Source organism: Lathamus discolor, chromosome 5 (genome assembly GCF_037157495.1).
Source record: "Lathamus discolor isolate bLatDis1 chromosome 5, bLatDis1.hap1, whole genome shotgun sequence".
Lineage (NCBI taxonomy): Eukaryota > Metazoa > Chordata > Aves > Psittaciformes > Psittacidae > Lathamus > Lathamus discolor.
In genome coordinates this window covers 55,012,141-55,030,908 of record NC_088888.1, presented here as the reverse complement: position 1 = coordinate 55,030,908, position 18,768 = coordinate 55,012,141, and the positions used below count along the sequence as shown (strand labels likewise).

Genomic DNA, 18,768 nt, shown 5'->3' with positions numbered 1-18,768 from the left:
AACCCACCAAATTTGGACTTAAAAAATCAAGAAGGTCCCCATTTTCAAAACAGGGTATGTTTATGCAGCCTTAACGTAGTCACTAGTGAGTCAAGCCATCCTTCACCACTGCAAAAATTTATTTAAACAGAAATGAGTTTCAATGAGAAAGCCATGCTTATGTGTTCATTTCTACAAGTAAGTACTCTATTTTCATTATAATAGGTTAATTTTATTCTTGCAATAGCTGTATGGATTTTAATAGAACTACTTCTAAAATATTAATTTGTGTTGTGGAGAAAAATGTGTATATTTTTGTGAGGTAATTAAGTGGCCTGATTTCCATTAATAAAGTGCCCTAGTTCCATTAACACAGATGAAGCTGTTCATTAACATAACTGAAGTTAAAGAGTTCTTAAATCTTGGCTCATGGTCTTTGAAGAAAACAGAGCTAAAGCCAAGGAGATGTTCAGTGAAAGTTTAAAATGCATGATGAGGCCTTAATTCTTCACTGCTGTGTGTCTCCTGTGGGCATGTACAGCTGGGTACACTCCTTGTAAAATACTACCGAGCAAGAACTTTGCACATGTGTAGAAAATCAAGACCTGACTTTTGCTGAACATATATACTCAGTACCAAGCAAGATGCGGCAATTACTAAGACCCTTCAATGAAATTACTTTAAACAGTTAGCAGGCAATTACTATTTACATTTTACTGATAGGCAACTAAAATAGACAAAGCAAGCTAGGCTAGATGGAAATGTCCAGGAAAATTAATAGACTTAATTTTTTAAGTGGATTAGTTAAACCACAAACAATTCTATGTAGACATCCATTCGAAACTAAAGCTGCTTTTATTCTATTCAGTGTTATTTTATTCTGAAAGGGAATTAATTTAAATCAAATTGCAGCCGGTTCTGTTGTGAATAAGAGCATGTAAATTGAGGTTCAATACAGTTCACAGGCACTTTCAATTTACACCTTTTGTTACTTTAATTAATTGTCCTGAGGGCCTGAGCTCACATAGGAAGCGTGCCAAGGTGCAAGGAGTTAAGGATCATCAACTGCAGGGTTTGTCCTCCCCAGCAGCCCTTCTCTGCTGCTCAACCATCCTCCTTTTCACCGGACGGCACAGTTCTGTGGGAGGCAGAGGAGGTATTCCTGCCTTTCCCTGTCACCTACCATGTAGTGACAGCTCTCAGGGAGAGCATTTCAGGCATTGAATGGGAGGACAGGACAAACATGCAGCACCTATTGACTAGGGGCCAGGAGGAAGCACTCGACCCAAGAGAGTGCATTCATTGACCTCTGTAGGCACTGAAAGCAGAGAAGTAGTGTGACACGTCACAGAGAACACAGAGCTGTGCGTTCAGTGGTCTGCCTGAAAACCTCATAGTCAGCCTCACTACTCCACCATAATCAGATTTGCGGAGGTGTAACTCAATGATAAACATTGAAAGATGCCACTGAGAAAGATCTATAAATACACAGTGCATCTTTCTTCCTTCCTACTTTTTTTTTTTTTAATCATACTCAGCTTGAAACTGTCGTTTCTTACAGCAAGTCTCTGTGCAATTTTCATGCTTCCCAAAACTGAAGTAAATTGTAGTGATCTTGCGGAATGATAACATCCACCTCAGGGCAGCACAATTATACCAGTACCTATGCAGTTACTGCAATACCACGGCAACCATCAACGGATTGGTCCCGGCTTTTGACCCATTGACAAGAGTCCTACACCCCAGCTAATAGTCAGATACTCCTCCATGATGTAAAAAAAGTGTGAAATGCCACACATCCACTTCCACCCGTGTGCAGCCACAGTCTAGACAAAGCCACACGTTTTAAGGTCTCTCCACCTCTTTTGAGCATTATTTCCTTCAGCTTCATGACATGATTTCTTCAGTTCTCTGCTCTTTCTTCAGTCTGTCAATCCCGCGTCGGTTTGAATTTAGCCAGAAATCGTCTTAACCTTTTAGTTACATCAGCGAGAAGAATGAAGAAGGGGGTTGCTGTCTTTTCTCAGCTTTTCCTGGCAGTTAGTGCAGAGTGCGTCCAGAAAAAAATACAGCGTCGTTGTCCACAGTCCATGAATGCGGCTCGTCTTTCTCTACTGTTCTTAGAGCTTCCTAGTAGGAGAAACTGAAAAGTAATAGAACAGTTATCCCTAAGAGGCTGCTTACTGGATGAAGGAAAGGAGATGCAAACGTTTATTAAGAGGGAGAGGGTAAAGTATAAAAGAAAACATCTCTAAGACTAAAACACTGTGTGCCTTCTGTGTCCTGTGAAGAAACTCGTGTCAATCTTGAGTCCCCTTGAAGAGAACTGCTGGGTAAAACCAGAGCTCCTTCAGAAGGCCACGCTCAATTTTGAAATGTTCTTTAAAACTATTTAATCTTAAACGTCCCGCAGCTAGCTAAAAGGGGCGACCCTGAAATCCTATGGAAGTGGCAGCCTCATTTTCCAGAGCGGGAAGGTGGGGGGGACGACGAGCCGCCTCCGTAGATGTAGCGAGAAACGTCTCGCTTTCCTTTTTTCGAAAGCCAGTTCTCGAAACGCCCCCAGCGTTCAACCACTCGCGGGGGACAGCGCGGGAGCACCGGCCCCAGCGGCCTGACTCCCTCCCGCACCCCCCGGCTGCGGGACAAGGGGTCTGAAGAGCCAGGAAGCCGCTGCGCGCTGGCCCGGGCTGCGTCTCCCAGGGCAAAGCTGTTCAGGGGGTTCCGGGGAGCAAGGCTGGAGAAGGAGGGCTGCTCCGGGTCCTCCGGTTTCCAGGCGGGAGGTAGGGAGCGCCGGAGGGGAGCGGCGGGATGGAATGGCTTCTTCCCTTCGGAGGGAAAAGCACTGGGGGGACGGAGAAAGATGAATCTCTCTGGGCTTCAAATGCGTGCGTGTCAACGCTGCTTGCTGCTAGCAGAACGGGTAATCCCCACTGCAGCAAGTGCTCCGCGGATCACTGGAGAAAGAGATACTTGAGTCATGGTAAACACTTCCACCCGGGACCTAAGCAAAGCAAGAGGCTTCGCTCCGCGACGGTGGGTCCCCGAGTGCAGACGGCCCGCCGCAGTCCCGGCCCTACCCGCGGGTCGCGGTACTGCCCGCGCCCTGCCCGTGGGGGCAACCTACAGAGTCCCTGCCTGCGGCAGCGGGCGAGCCTGGGACCTGGCTGTGCCCTGGGAAAGTCCGTAATTCTTCCCCCAAGGAGCAGGTAGATCTAATAAGTGAAATAATAATAATAGCAATAGTAATATAATAAAAATAATAATATGGGCAAGATGAAAATGTAATTGCCTGCTAATGTAAGCAGCTTCCCGGAGGAGGGACTTCGGTGGGAGTATTTGGTAGCTGGTTCCGTGACAAACAACGCTGACATAAGCTCTGCTCGGGGAGGTAAACACAGGGCAGCTCAGATTTCCGAGGGGAACAGCGAGGGAGACTTGTGCCCTAGGGGGAAAAAAAATTATCATAAGGCAGCAGGAACTGTTGCCCGAGTGAGCAGAAATTACAAATCCAGCGGCACCGACGCGTGACAGTGAAGATTTCTGTGCAAAACTCCGAGACGGCTCGGAAACGCACCGACATTCCCTGGTGGTTGGCGTGGTATAGCGGGAACAAGCCTCCGCCTCCCGAGTCCGTGGCCCCGTTTCGGAAGCGCCCGCAGGCGCACCCGTCGCCGCGGCAGCCCGGGCCAGGGGACACGGGCTTTGTTTAACTCGCATCTACCAAATCTCCGGGGAGCCTCGGCCCGAAGGTACCAGGAAAGGGTCCGTCTCTCGCTGCTCCCCCCGTGCCGTTACAGCGCAGAGAACAGAGAGAAGTTTGAAGTTTTGCTATTTTTTATTTATTTATTGCATCTAGAATCCCCCGCGCCCAGCATTAAATCTGCCGAGTCTGCTCCCAGGTTTCTAAAGCGCTTGTGCTTCTAATCGCAGCCGGGCGCCGGAGACTGCTCCTGCTATTCCACTTCTCCCGAAAGATCCCGACAGTTTTGGGGGGAATATTTTTATTACTATTATTATTATTATTATTATGACAGATCCCATCAAAGCGCCCATTGCGAGCTATACAAATCCCAAGTTCCCAGGGACTGCTTTTGCCTCTCCTGCGGGTGCTGCTTCTGTGGTGTCCAAGCAGCCGCAGAGCTCCTCAAATACGGTCAAATACGGGCGTGAAAGGCATGTCCCGGGAGGGCAATGAGGCATGAAATCTCTCTGTTCCTTTACATAGTAGCAACATCCACATGAAAGGGGAAACACCCGACGTGCCACCAAATATAATTGCATTAGATGGAGGGTATGTGAGGAAAAAAAAAAAGCTGCTGCTGGTTTCTTTTTCGCCGCGGCCCTTTCTCGCACGCACACCGCTAAAGGAGCTAAACCGCCTGTACCTTCAGCAGAATTTCATGGAGTGGAAAACCGAGTTACCGGCAGCACAGTCGCTAAACAGTAGGCAACCGGGGAAGAAGCAGCCCCGGCACTACGGAGCGGAGCCGCGCCGGCGAGGTGCTCGCTTCCCCAGACAGGGCCGACCGAGCTCGTAGCCTGCCCAAAAGAGCAGCCGGAGCCATTCCCACTCTAGACCTTCTCTCCACGATCCTGACCCGTCGTTCACCCCCGCCTCGGGCCGGCGCAGCATCATGCTGTCGCCGCCCGGACACCGAGAGAGGCGAGAGCAGGGCGGCCCCGGAGCCACGATGAGGGTCGCGGGGCCATGCCGCGCCGACGGCGAGACGGCTCGCCACCTGATCGTTTTGCGGCGACCCCGGTGACTGCTTCCCGCGTCTCTCTCCGGCAGGTGCCTGGAGCCCGGCCGGGGGGACTGCTCGTGCCGAACGCTACCACAGGGCAGTATCGAGGGCCCGCCTCCCCGCCCGGCTGCAAGCCTGTCCCTGGCCCCGTGTGCCCCCCGAGGAGCCGGAAAAACCGGCCATGTCCAGGCCGATGCCGTGGCCGCAGCGCGCCGACCTCCGCCGGCACCTCCTGAGCAGCATTCCGGCCGCAGGAGCTGGGGAAAAGCGTTCCCAGGAACGTGGGAAAGTGGGCGGAAATGAGGGACAGGCAGTGGGGCACAGTCTCCTAAGGTGAAAGATTACATTTCTGCGGAGATCGTAGCGCTCCGAATGTATATTGTCAGGAAGCCGGAACTGGAAAACACAAGACAGACAACTGGGAGAGGGGGAATCCCAGACAAAAGCAAACTAAAACCCGCCTGCTACAGATCCGGTAACCTAGTCGGTAAACTTCCTCCGAGTCTTTTCCAGCTGGGATTATCGCCGTGCTTGTTTCCCGTCCCTGTAAGTGCCCGGCTACACTTCGGGAGCCCGTGAGAGCCCCGGCTTGCCTGGCTGGGCCGGGATTTATACTTTTCACGGGATACACACAACCCTCACACCCACGTTCCTGCATCCTACAAGACACTCCGCGGCACCCAAGAAGCTGCTGTCAGGGCTGCCCGCCGGCGCTTTGCGGGACGGGGCGGGGGGGGGGCTGGTTCTGCTCGGAGTTTACAGGCCAGGAGCACAAAGCCCCCGCTAAATGCTGGGTGGGATGGCGGGGCTTCTTCCCTTCTCCCTCCGGCAACATGGGAGGGCTAGGGGCCAGATGTCACTTGTCCCCCGAAGGGGAGCACCGGCGATGCCCGGGAGCCCTGTCCTCCCCCCAGCCCCGTGCCGGGGGCAAATGCACCGCTCCGCTCCCCGCCTGGAGCGGGTCGAGGGCGACCAGGCCCCCCGCGGGGCCGGCGGCTGCCCGCCCGCCCGCCCGCGCCTCCGCGGTGGGCGGCCCCCCCTCTCCGCCCGTCACCCCCGGCGGGGCGGGTCTTGCCGGGGGCGGGCCGTCGGGCTTGAGGCTGTGCCGCGGCGTGGGAAAGCGCTCCAGAAAGGGGTTGCTCTGCTGGTGGTGTGGTGTGGAGTTGAGCCGTGCCGTGCCGTGCCGTGCCGTGCCTTGCCTTGCCTTGCTGCACCGGACCCCCCCCGGATTTATTTATCACTGCCCCCACCCCGGTTATAAGCTGTGCCGCATCCTGTGCCCACGATGAAGCGACCTTGCGAGGAAACTACCTCAGACAGCGACATGGACGAGACTATAGATGTGGGGAGCGAGAACAACTACTCAGGGTAAGTGGAACGCACACACCCCCTCCCTCCGGGGCCGCCGGCTCCGTGAGGACCGGTGTAGAGCGCGGGGGAAACTTGGCCGCCCCGGCGGAGGGAGTGAAAGGGGGTGGGGCTGTAGTGTCTTCCTCCAGGTCAACCAGCGGCTTATTGATAAGGTTCTTGATAACAGGGAGTTTGCCCCGCGGTGTAGCTGCCCGAGCCTCGAAATAACCCGGAGCACTCAAGTAGCTTGGGAGGCATCAGGCTGCAGTTCATTAGCTCCGCTTAATTTGCCGTTTTCAATCAGATCTTTTCCAAAATAGCTCCTGAGCAGGGCGGACAACCTAAGGGAATGTGCGCCAGCAGGCAGCGAGCTGTGGAAAGTAACCAGGGAGCCACGGCAGCTGAATGGTAACTTCGGCAAGCCGAGGGTGAGCCGTGGTATTCGCGAAGAGGGGATGGCTGGGAGCTCGGCAGGACCCTGCTGGCCTTCACAGCTGGCCTTGCCAACTTAGGGGCACATGCTCTGGAGCCCTGTCTCGTCCAGATCAGTATTAAAAGCTACCGGATTTTTTTGCTTACACATGATGAAATAAAAGCCTTTTCATGCTCGTGGGTGGTGTAGGTTTAAAAGTGGGTCTTGAATTCTGCTCCTGATGTGGGACAATGCAGCAGATTGGGGTGGGCATCTGACTTGAGCATCTACTGGCTCGAGTAGCAATGGGCAGGATGTCAAAACCTAGCAGGTCAGGTAGAGGTTGTGGTGTCGGATACCTGTACTTACCACCACTGTTAGCGTATAGAGGTGGTTCACGTGGGTTTGCACTCGGTTCTTCAGCCTGTGTTTGGTAGGCAGGGCTTTGTATGCAATGGAAACGAAATCTGCTGCTCAGGAGAGTGACCTCTCTCCAGAAAGGGACTTTATTGCTGACAGGGTGTTCTGTCCATTCAAAATATATTCTGGGGCTGTCAAAAATTAAATGTCTTTCTTTAAAAATACTGTGCAGTGCAAAGCACATCTTTTAAGCGCTGAAAACAGCAGGTGAAGGACTATGCATAACTAATACAGTGACCTAAGGTGTCTTCAAAGATCAGTGCCAAGTTGTGCAACACCTGACATACTTTTATTGTTTCACAGGCAAAGTAATAGTTCTGTCATTCGATCAAATTCCCCCACAACAACATCTCAGATTATGGCCAGAAAGAAAAGAAGAGGGGTACGTTGCATTTAATGATTTTCCCGTGTGACAATTTGCATGCATGTTTTGATTTTGCCCTTCGACATTTTTTCTAAACTTAACATGTTTTGGTTTTCTTTGGGAATAGATTATAGAGAAAAGGCGCCGTGATCGTATAAATAACAGTTTATCAGAGCTGAGGCGGCTTGTGCCAACTGCGTTTGAAAAACAAGTAAGCCTTTTTTTTCCCTGTTTTTAAATTCTGCATGTCATCTGGCAATATTAGTTCTCTTGTAAAAGTCATTAAAATAATATTGTATGTGTCCTGATCTGGCACAAAGCAGGCATTTCAATAAAATGCTTTGTTGTGGCAAAACTATTAGAAATATAATTCATTATAAGGCTGAAAAACATTTCCATTCTTTGGCTTGTTTTCCCCTTAAGGGTAACTGTGTTTGTGTTGCCTCTGTTCTTTCAGTGCATTCCAGTAGTGGTTTGTTAAAAATGTGCTTTATTCCATATTAAAAAAAAAAAGAAAAAAACCCCACCAAAAACCAAACAAAACAACCAACAAACCCAACACAATTCCCCCAAACCTGGGTGTCAGTTTGCCTTCTGTCTAAACCTTTAAATATAATCTGCTTCACACCTACTTTAAGAATCCTTTATTTTTTAATCTATCATTTCAGTTGCAAAGTAATCAACCCAGTTTCCTGAAAAGGGAGCAAGCAACCTGCATTACTCGTATTTTAGAGTGACTGTGTAGAAACAGCGCATTAGGAAGGGGAATAGGACCGTGAAGTCAGTGATACATTCAAAGACATTCAGTAAGAAAGTATTCAGTGCAAAGGCTGTAAGGATCCAGCTAGCTTTGGTTCAGCTCCTTCGTCAGGCCGAAAGCTTAGAATACAATTTGTCCTTTAAAAAAAGAGCATTTTGTTTCTGCCATTCAAATTTTTTATTTACTTTTCCACACGTTGATTTTTATTTTTTTTTTTTAGGGTTTTGGTTCAATATGTATTTGCTTCAAATTCCTGTTTTCTTGAATGTATCTGAAGATCTATGGATATGTGCAATTGACACTACATTGCAATAAAAAGACCCAACTGAAAATAAAGAACCTGACCTCCTTGTAATAGTAAAATAAAACAACAGAAAGTAGAATTTGAGAGCAGGATTGTGAGGCACTGAATGTCAGTGTTAATTATGTGGCAAGTACTGCACCATATTAGGTCTGTTACATCCTTGGTCTGAACAAAACCTGGTTATAGAGAAATCTGAAGTATTGTAATCATGATGACAGCATCACCTGTCACCTGCAATATTGTTTTGGTAACTAATAGTTGTAACCATGCCCTGGTGGAGGTTCTGGCAAAACAATGACAGAGGTGTCTTCAGCTAGATAAACAGGGTCAAGAGACAACGGTTGTTTGTCCGATTTTATTGTTTACTTCTTGAAAACCACAAACGTTATAAAGCAAGTCCTACAGAGCCTTTGGAAATTACCCAGCACCATGCAGTTTTTAGCTATTAGTCACTCTTACTGAGACAGCTTGTACTGTGTCTGTGGAAAAGATGAAGTCTGAGAAAACTACAGGATGTAGTTGCATGTAAATGGGGAATTCTGACCAAAAATTCACACTCGCACCAACCTTTGCACGAGGAAAGCGCCAAAAGCAATAAGCAGATCAAACAGAATTTAGTGTAAAAATGAGTGCATGCTGTATTTTGCTCAGAAAGCCCCACCATTTTTCTGCAATATGCCAAGGGCAAAGTCATCAGCCCTTTTCCAGCTCCTTGACATTCAGCTCACTGGAGTTTCCAAGTTGGAGGTTTAGTTTCGCTTCTGCTTCCCTCCTTCCTTCCCCAAATCAAATCACAGCTCTGCGCTCCAGAATCCTTCTCAGAGATTAGAAAGCTTTGATGAAGTGGGGCTGCAGAGGGGGAGGGTATAAGTCTTACCTAACCTGCACGTCTGAGGCTGCAGAGTAGATAAATAAGAGAAAAATTTGGCTTGTGGGATGTGATCTGCTGGTGACTGCAGCTTGTGCAGCCCTGGTGTTGGCTGATGCCAAGGGACAGTCTCTTGCACTGGAATAACATTTGCATGGTAAACTCAGTCATCTGGGTGTTCTCCAGATATTGAAGGAAATGCTACCATTCAAAATAGGTTTATTTATAGATTAATATGTTAATACTACCTTTTGAATTGTATTTGGTAATTTTCCAGCACCTATTGTAGCTCTGTGAGCCACCCTCACTAGCAGAAAAGACTTTTACTGGCAGAGGAGCTGAACTCTTTCACAATATGTAGCTTCATGTCCCACAAAACTAGGCCTTTTGCTAACTTAAAATACTAGTTTTTTCAGTCGAGAATGAGTATAGAATAGTCAGCAGCCAAATGATATGTCGAAAATTAACAAGCTATTAAGGAAGAGGGATACTTTGGGGTGTATGTGCCCACAGGGACACCTACTGGTAAAAGCACAAAAAAGTTATGTTGCTCCAGGGTCTTCATCGATAACTGTGCAGACCTGTCCTGCCAGCCCTTCGTTTCTGTCTGTTGTTTAAAAGAAAGCCCAGGAAGTTATCTATTTATCTCATTTCATGAAGATGTCCTCTCTACACTATCTTCAAGGCCAGAGCTACCCTGAGCTATAGCCTTAATAAAGCAGAATCGTGCTGCTGCTTGTATAGCTAGAGAGGAGACGGCATTAGTCCTTAGACAGGATCTGCGAGGCAGATGCTCACGAAAGAATTAAGCTGAGAATGTCCTAATGATAGGGGAAATTGAAACCATAAGGCTGAGCTCAGTGGAAAGTATATCAAATTAAAGTTTCTAGTGCTTGTAAGTCTTTATTTATATGAGTCTGTTTATCTCAAAGGGATCTGCCAAATTAGAAAAAGCGGAAATACTGCAAATGACAGTGGATCATCTGAAGATGCTGCAGGCAACTGGAGGTAAAGGTAAGGAGCCCATGGTTTCTTTTCTAATATTCGGGGAAATCTCAGCAAAAAAAGTGCTTTGATGAGCTGCATTTCCAGATTAAAGGAGTGGAAATCAATGCTAATGGCAGGATTGAACTCGTGGGAAAGAACTACTGGGACAAAAGAAGCACTTGACCCTGGGCTTGTGTTTGCTTTCATAACACTGTGGGAGTAAAGGCTTCATTCACAGGCAGCCCAGTCAGAGATTTGTTTAGGGTTTCCAAAGAGCACTGAAATCTGCACAGGGAGACAAAACAAATACACAAACACCAAACATAAACAGGAGGTTTGTGGCAACAATTGTGTAGCACAAAACCGATGCTAAACCTCATTATCCAGCAGCTATACCGAAGGAAGTGGATGGAGAGGAACTTTCATTGTTGTTTATGTATTTTCTTTGCCCTGGAAAGACTTTTAAATGCCAGGTTAGACTGTCTTGTTCCCCAGAACAAAACCCAGACTTGCTCTCTGCAGCTCCAGGTACCTGATAAAGCAGACTCTTGAGTTCACATTTGTATGGTGCATTTGTGTGTCAGAGGTCTGGGCAGCTCCTTGGGTGCTGGCATGACGCAGGGGCTGCACTGGCTGACCCACTGGATCAGCCGACTGCTGGGAGCCAAGCGCACCTCGCTTGTGCAAGCTGACAGTCCTGAGGCTGGAGGCCAAGTGATTTCAGCCACCCACGAGGTATTCTGTGTAGTCATGGGTTTGGAACTTACTTGGACTGAAAAACTTGCCGGCCTCCTGTAAGCACAGTCCCACGTCCAGTGCCATCGACAGTGATTATGGTTCAAATTGCTGTAATGGAAACCAGCTGATTTTTCATGAACCCACTGGCTATATAGGTAAAGGCTAGAAAAGAAGCTGCTGTTGCTCTTTGTCTTCCTTTTTTGATTAAAGTTTTTAGCCCGTGATTGAATTACTGCTCCTCTCCGTACCTTGCAGTGATTATAGAACTCGAAATCGGCGCATGCTTAGCAACAGATGGTTATGGGAAAGCATGCTGAAGGCTGGTATTCTGTTGTTTGTGAAAATTGACACCAGGCTGACGTACCTATTTTCTAGGTGTTAAGAGGCTTTTGTTGGGAGTCCATTTAAGCTTAAAATTCATAGGTAACTTGTTCTATAAGCTGTGAAAGGAATTTTTTTGCCCTTCATGTAACAGACATGCCTCTTGGTTCCTCAGAAAATGTGCAAAATTACAAGAAGTTCATATTTATGTCTTAAAAGTGTCTTTCAAAAAGCACTGTTTAGTTGGTAAAGCTGCACTCTTGAAAGTTACGAAACACCAGAATTGATTGTGCTTGTGCAATTTTAATTCAGATCCTCTGTGTGTGTGTGTGGTGGTGCCATGTTCAATTGCATGGTGGCATGCTGGCTTTCCACAAGCTGTGTCGCCTGATGCACAGAGCGAACAGTGTTCGGCTGCTGGGGGAACCGATGGTTCTGCTTTGTCCTCCCCATGCAACGTGCAGCTCAGCTAACCCACCCAACCTGACCCTGCTTTGCGCTCCTCTGAAAAGCTGAAGCAGCTCCCACCCCTCCAGTGTCTGCACTGATAGTGAGAGGCCAGGAGGTGAACCTGATCGGGGGCTTAATTTAGTATGAACCCCCCTTTACCTGCGTCCCTACCCCAGAAAAACTTGTAGGGGATTATTTTATAATTAGGTCAGGTGAGGTGGCCCAGCCAGTGGGGCAGGGAACAAAGTGCCTGGGATGGGAGCTGCTGGGTGGAAAGAGGTGTCAACAGAGCCCCGGCATCCAGCTGCTGCAGGACAAGCTGGATTTTGTGAGCAGTCACAGGTCAATGCGGTCTCTTCCTTGGTCTGCCACCGCAGCCATGCCTCTCCCTGCCCTGGCTAACACCAGCGTGCCTGTGGCTACTGGAGGCCAGTGTGGGGAGGGATGATGCATTGAAGTGCTGGGGAGAGGTGATTCTGGCTTATACCCAGAGCTGCCTTCCATCCACCCAATGGTCCATAGTGAGTGGCACATCCATATAACCCCCAATCACTTCACAAATACTACAGCTTTATCTTCTCCTTCTGACCCAGAGATAAGAGTAATCTCTCACTGTGTGGATTTAGAAACTTTAAGAAAAAGAGGTTTGCCAGTTAGTACTGGGCAAAGTTTAAGCCTGCATTTCCTGCTTGCTTAATGTTTTACTTTGCAGCCTAAGTAACAGCTTTAAATACAATTTCTTAGGGTGTTTTTATGGCAGAAGTTTGTTTTATTTGCAAGTGTAGTTATTTCTACTTTGTAACTCATCTTCTGAGCCAGAAACATTTTTGGGTCAATAGAAAAATGAGTTCCAGCAGTTTTCCTATGGACAAAAGCTGTTACTGCAGCAGGGGGAAATGTGTCCTGATGCCCTCATGGTCCCCTGCATTGAGGAACTGGGGAAAGCTCTTCCTCCTCATGGAGAAGTGGAGGACACCCACGATGGGGAATGCCTGGGGCTAGGCAAGCTGGGCTGACTGAGTCAGCCACTGCTCAGCACGCTGAGCCTGAGGTGGGCTTGGCAGAAGAAAGCCCAACGTGGCTCCTGTCTCTGCTCTGCTTTGCAGAGCTCTCCAGGCAGGCATGCCGCTGCCTTTGAGGTCCTGCATGGATCCATGTTTCTGCTGCCTTAATGCAGGTGTGGGCAATGGTCTCCTGCTCGTGTTGAGTTATGTTTTGGCCTGGGTCCAGGGATTTTTGCTGACCCTGCAAGCGAGTGCAGGGGAGGAGTAATTTGTCAACAGTGAGTCGCTTGCTGAAACATTGGTGTGGTTTTATTGCAGCTTCACTGCAAATTTAGTTTGGGTGACTGACACCTGAGTCAGCAACATGGGTTAATATAGCTGGAACGACACAGCCTGTGTCCTGTGCGCAGAGCAGGTAGGTTACCAGGATAGCCCAAGTAAAGCTGGCGTACCCCGTTCACTACATAATGCTGGCATGTCCGTGTCGTGGGGGGTGGTGGAGGATGTTCTTGGATTTTGGAAACAAACAAGAAAAAATATTTTTCAGTCTCTCTGAGAAGAGGGAAGCCAGCAAAGGGGAAACCTGGAAAAGATAACCATCAAAATCAAAACATAATGGAGCCTGGGAGTCCCAGCTCTCATCTCCCCTCTGTTTTCATGTCTCAGCCACCATCGGAGACTGAGAAGGAGCCAGGATCACCAGGGCTTTGGGGCAGCTCATCACAGAGCCAGCAGCTGAGACTCCAGAGAAGCTGGTGGCAACCACATCCCCCACGTCTCCTCTGGTCTGGAGGGAGGCTGGGAAGCCCTGGCTTGAGCCACGGCTCCCAAGACTCCCAGGCTGGCTGACTTGTGGCCAGAGCTGGGAGGCGGGTTTGGCTGCATGTCAGCCCCTCTGAAGCTGCCGGAGGTCCTGGAGCCTCCAGCATGGAGTCAGTCCCCACGCCAGGCTGGCTGGCACCCGAGCAGGTACCCTGCTAGCTTGCTACCGCTGCCCTGCCTGGCATTTGTTTCTCAGGAGTGCACTCAGCCATGGTGTTGCCACAGATCCCTTGGTCACAGTGGGCTTAGCAGGAAAAAAGCTGGGAGGAATCAGTGCTTGCTGACACGAGACCTCAGGCCCTCATGCTCACTGATCACCAATCTGGTGGTAAAACCAGTGCTTCTCCTAGGTTTTGTACAGCCTCAGCTGAGCAAGGTGGATCGAAGCAAAAGTGCTGCCAAAATTTGGCAAGAAGGGGTGTACAGTGAGCAGGGAATTGGGAGGGACATCTATAAATGTGTCCAGGTTAATTCTGTAATGCAGGAGTGCAGCAACGGGAACGCTCCTTTCTAGCTTGAAAGTTGATACCAGTGGAAAAAAAAAACCATCTAGGATGCTAGCATTTTTCAGAAAGAGAGATGTTTCATGCCAGAGAGTACAAGGCCTAAAGCAGGTATTGCTGCCACTTTACTCGGCAGTAAGGGCACTCAGTCTTCATATACTAGCACACATCGTAGTTACGCATACCCAAAAGTTTTCACTGACAGAGGGGAAAAAAACCCATACCAGCTTGGGAATGGAATGGACATTCTTCCCCCAAGGAGAGTACTTTTAAACTGAAGTAGGAAAATTCCAAAAACTGGAATAGGTTTTTGTGGTTGAAGAGCTGCAGCTTGCAGACTAGATTTGATGCTAGACCCTTTTAGAAAGGGAATATCTTTTCATGTGCATTTAATAAGGATTTTTTTTTTTTTTCCAAAAGCTTTTTTGTCCCAAGCCTGTGGAGCTCCAGTTGCTGTTTGTTGAAATACCTCATGGGCCATATGACTGTCAGTCTTCCATCTCCAAATTAGCAATGGCATTACATAAAACGTTTTCTCAGTAAAGCTTTTTATTGTGTGTGTGCAGAGTCATGACAAGATGTTTTTAGTTTGCAGTTAAGTAACACCGTATGTCATATTGTCTTAATGACTCTGTGAAGTAGATGGGACCTCAGCAGCAGTTACAACAACTATCTCACCATGTCGAGAAATAGTTTGAGAGCGTTAGGATGAATGCCAGCGCAGGGAAGACAAGGCAGAGTAGTACATGCAAGCTCTCTGATCCTCAGCCTGTTTCTTTGTGTGAATAAACGTCTCTTTCACACACATGTGCAGAATCAATGCAGCACTGCAGCAGCTTGCTGAGGAATTTCAGGAGAGGCATCATGTATCTTTTTAAGGATCATGAGTACTCATGGACTTAATTCTTTTCATTTGTATATTGTCTGCAAAAACAACTGCAACCTATTGCATTACAGGGATGGCCGCACAAATCATTTACAGATCAGAGAACAAACTTTTTGTGTTGCAAATCTTAACCCGTAAGTGGGAGACCTGGCAGCCGCACAAGGACCAGGTTAGCCGCGTCACCCAGTGTCAGCCAGGAAGCTGCCTCAACATTCCGTGCATCTTTTGCCCTCCTCCTCTCACAGGTTATTTTGATGCCCATTCCCTGGCCATGGATTTCATGAGCATTGGCTTCCGGGAGTGCTTGACAGAAGTCGCGAGGTACCTGAGTTCGGTGGAAGGCCTCGACACGTCCGACCCCCTGCGCGTTCGACTCGTGTCTCACCTGAGCACCTGTGCCTCTCAGAGGGAAGCCGCCGCCATGACCTCCTCGATGGCCCACCACCACCACCACCCCTTGCACCCTCACCACTGGGCAGCTGCCTTCCACCACCTCCCTGCCGCTTTGCTGCAGCCCAACGGACTCCACACCTCCGATGCCGCCCCGTGCAGACTCTCCTCGGATGTGCCCCCCCACGGCTCTGCCCTGCTCACGGCCACCTTTGCCCACGCCGACGCCGCGCTCCGAGTCCCCTCCGCTGCCAGCATCGCTCCCTGCGTCCCTCCTCTCTCTACCTCCCTCTTATCCCTCTCGGCCACCGTTCATGCTGCAGCAGCGGCAGCTACGGCTGCTGCCCAGAGCTTCCCCCTCTCCTTCACCGGCACCTTCCCCATGCTCCCCCCCAGCGCAGCTGCCGCCGCGGTGGCTGCAGCGACAGCCATCACCCCGCCGTTGGCCGTATCAGCCACCGCCAGCCCTCAGCAGGCTGCCAGCGGGGGCAACACCAAACCGTACCGACCCTGGGGGACTGAAGTTGGAGCCTTTTAAGTGCCCTGTCTCCCTTCCCAGTCTAGCTCCCTCCTCTCCATCAGCACACGTGCACACACAGCCCCGTGTGCCCACACACTCCCAGACGCGAGCCCTCAGGACTCAGCGTGTCCTTCCTGCTCACCCGAAGGGCCTGGGGGTGCTGGTGAGCCTGCCAAGGAATGGCACAGCTATCCTCACTTCAGGCATCGGAGAGGACACAGACTGATACCTTCTTCTCGTTCTGGTTTGCTGGAGCCATTTTGAGGGAGCAGCAGCGGCTTTCGTAACAGCGTGATCATGTCAGCATGTAGAGGTTTCCTGGGAATACATAGAAATATGTAGACATTAGAGCTAATAACTCTCCAGCTATGCATCCTTCTTTGGCAAAGCGGTGAGGGATCGCACCTACCAGGCTTCCCCAGGCTAGAAAGAGTTTGACTTTAATAAGTGCCTGACGTTGAAAAAAAATAATAAATAAAAATTATATATATATATATGTGTGTTCTGCTAAAACAAGTAACATTGCACAGGTATGGAAATGGTATGGGAGAGAGGTGAAATTCTGCATTCAGCTTCAGAACTGGGACACCTCTCCAGGGAAGTGCGTGCTTTTGAAGGGGAGAGGGGTTTTTAGCCAAAAGATTACTGAGGAAGAATGTTTGATTTGACAGGCCTAGTTCTCGCTTCCTTAGTTCACTTTCTTTGTACAGACTTGCCAGATTGTGACATCTAGCATAGCATTGGTAAAAGCAATTATCTTATCAGTGCTGGGATTAATGAACATTTCAGCACTGCCTGTGAGCCTTGAGGCACCCTTTTTTATGGCTTAAATATGGTGCTAGCTCCTATCTGCACAGTGAATTTGTCATGCACCCAGAAGTAAACACCTATTTAAATTGTGCACACTTGGATACAGTTGATTCATGCCAATACAAGAGACTCAGTGTCTTAAGAGTTCAAATTCACTTATTTAACTGTATTTGGACATTTAGCTGATTCTGTGGAAGATTCCTCTTCACTATCAGCTTCTGGGAGAACGATCACTCTGGGTATGAATGAACTTATGGTAGGGACAGTTTTAAAACTGGCTATTAACACGCCAACATTGTAACATGGGTTTGATTCCAAACCAAAATGAATGTATTAAGGGGGGGTGTGAGTAAATTATTTTGTCAATACCCAGACAACTAGTGCTGCATAAAATGGTTTGCTTTCATTTTTTATTACAGTGACTTAAAATAACCTAAGTATTTTAATACATCCAGTCAAGAACTAGAGATTTTATGTAAAAAAAAAATTAAAAAATAATAAAAATAAAACACAGCATGTATTATTATGCACTTGATTTCTCTGCTGTGTGGAGAAAGCAATAAGCATTGAGAATGTTAAACATTATGCAAAATATACTTTAAAATATTTGTTTTAAAAATACTGTACCTAGTTGGTCTTTTATGCATTACTTTGTTAACCTTTTTCTATGCAAAAGCCTTTACATATCACTAATTAAACGAAGTCCTTTTTGACTGCGTTTTATGGATGATTTCTTGCAGTTTTTGTTTGCTCTTGAGGAATACTTGTGCACTCAGAGTTAGTTTCTGCCACTGGTAACAAGCCTGTCAGCTGCTCGGTTGTCTGCTGCTCCCCTTGGTCAGGCACGAAGCCTGTCTTATACAGTGTGCTCTGAAATAGGCAGAAAAAAAGCAGTTGGTAAAGCAACGTTGGTTTTCAGGCTTGTAAACTGGTCCTGCATTGACAGTATGCTTAATGATGCAAACCCATCTGCACATCCTGGGGAGCCCCCAAAATGGTGTGAGTTTCTAGGTTCAGCTTTCCTTCAGATCCCCACTATGAGCCCATATTTAGAAGGGGAAGAGTGTAAGCCAATGACATCATTAAATATCTGGATTGAGAGCGGGTAGTTTTTACTTCCAGTTCTGGTCTTCTGGTTCTCACTGAGGCAAGGGTTTGTAATTGTTCCATCTCAGTCTGCAAAGCCCATCTGTAGAAGGCCTATAAAGCTCTGTTCTTAAGGATAAGCACAAAGTCTTACATGCCCCGAAGACAATAAAAGAGTATTATGCCCAAGGAGCAGCTGACAAGACTGAGCCACAGAAACAGGGTGATCATCCTACAGCCAGCCAGAGACTTCATCTGTCGTCAATACGCAGCCTCAGCTCAGTGGCTCACACCCCATCATCCCTTTCTCCCAAATGTTAAACATGTAACCCATCCCCACCTGCACCAACTGGTCTCCAGCACCCAGGTGAGGAGGGATAGTGATTTGCTTGAACAGCAGGCAGTCCCATGGAGAAAATGGACAAAGGAGGGGGAAGAAGGCTTGCTACCCCTGCACTGTAAATCATCGTTGATATTCTTTGAAGTTTTGTTGTTTGAGGGGAATTTGACATTTTGTGACTCAGGACACAAATGCTGTACCGCTGTCCAGGCCTGTTTAGCTGCATTCAGTTCAGGTGCCATTCACTTTCTGCAGTTTCAAGAATAAAAAACGACATCAGCCAACTTGCAAGTAGATGAAAAGTGGGCTTGATTTACATGAAAAAGAGCAGGATGCAGCCCTACTTGACTTTAGGCTGTTAACTATTAACCTGCCTTCTAAAAGCCTGGTAGGAGGTTTCACAGGCATCTTACTGTGTTAAAAATGGGCAGCCACTAACTTGGTTTCACCTAAGGGCTTCACTCTAACTGATGTGCTCCCAAACATAACCATTTGTTGCTGCTAATGCAGCATTTTGCCTAGTTCTAAAAATAAAAGGAGTTTGAAAAAAGGGAGACCTCTCAGAGCTTCTGAGAGACCAATTAGACAAAAGTATAGTTATTTTAGTATCCTGGAACAACACCATGGATGGATTTGTGCATCCAGTGTGTTTAGGCTTATCCCATTTTCACTGTCACAAAATAGGCCAAATTTATGGACACTGGGT

At 48.1% G+C, this 18,768-nt stretch overlaps 1 protein-coding gene across 1 annotated transcript; it reads left to right on the top strand.

Moving 5' to 3' along the window:
- Positions 1–5,920: 5,920 nt before the first annotated feature.
- Positions 5,921–17,349, top strand: HEY2 (hes related family bHLH transcription factor with YRPW motif 2). Its single transcript, XM_065680950.1, has 5 exons — positions 5,921–6,095; positions 7,213–7,291; positions 7,401–7,484; positions 10,138–10,219; positions 15,162–17,349. The coding sequence occupies exons 1-5, from the start codon at positions 6,013–6,015 to the stop codon at positions 15,842–15,844; spliced, it is 1,011 nt and encodes a 336-aa protein (XP_065537022.1). The 5' UTR covers positions 5,921–6,012; the 3' UTR covers positions 15,845–17,349.
- The last annotated feature ends 1,419 nt before the right edge of the window (positions 17,350–18,768 follow it).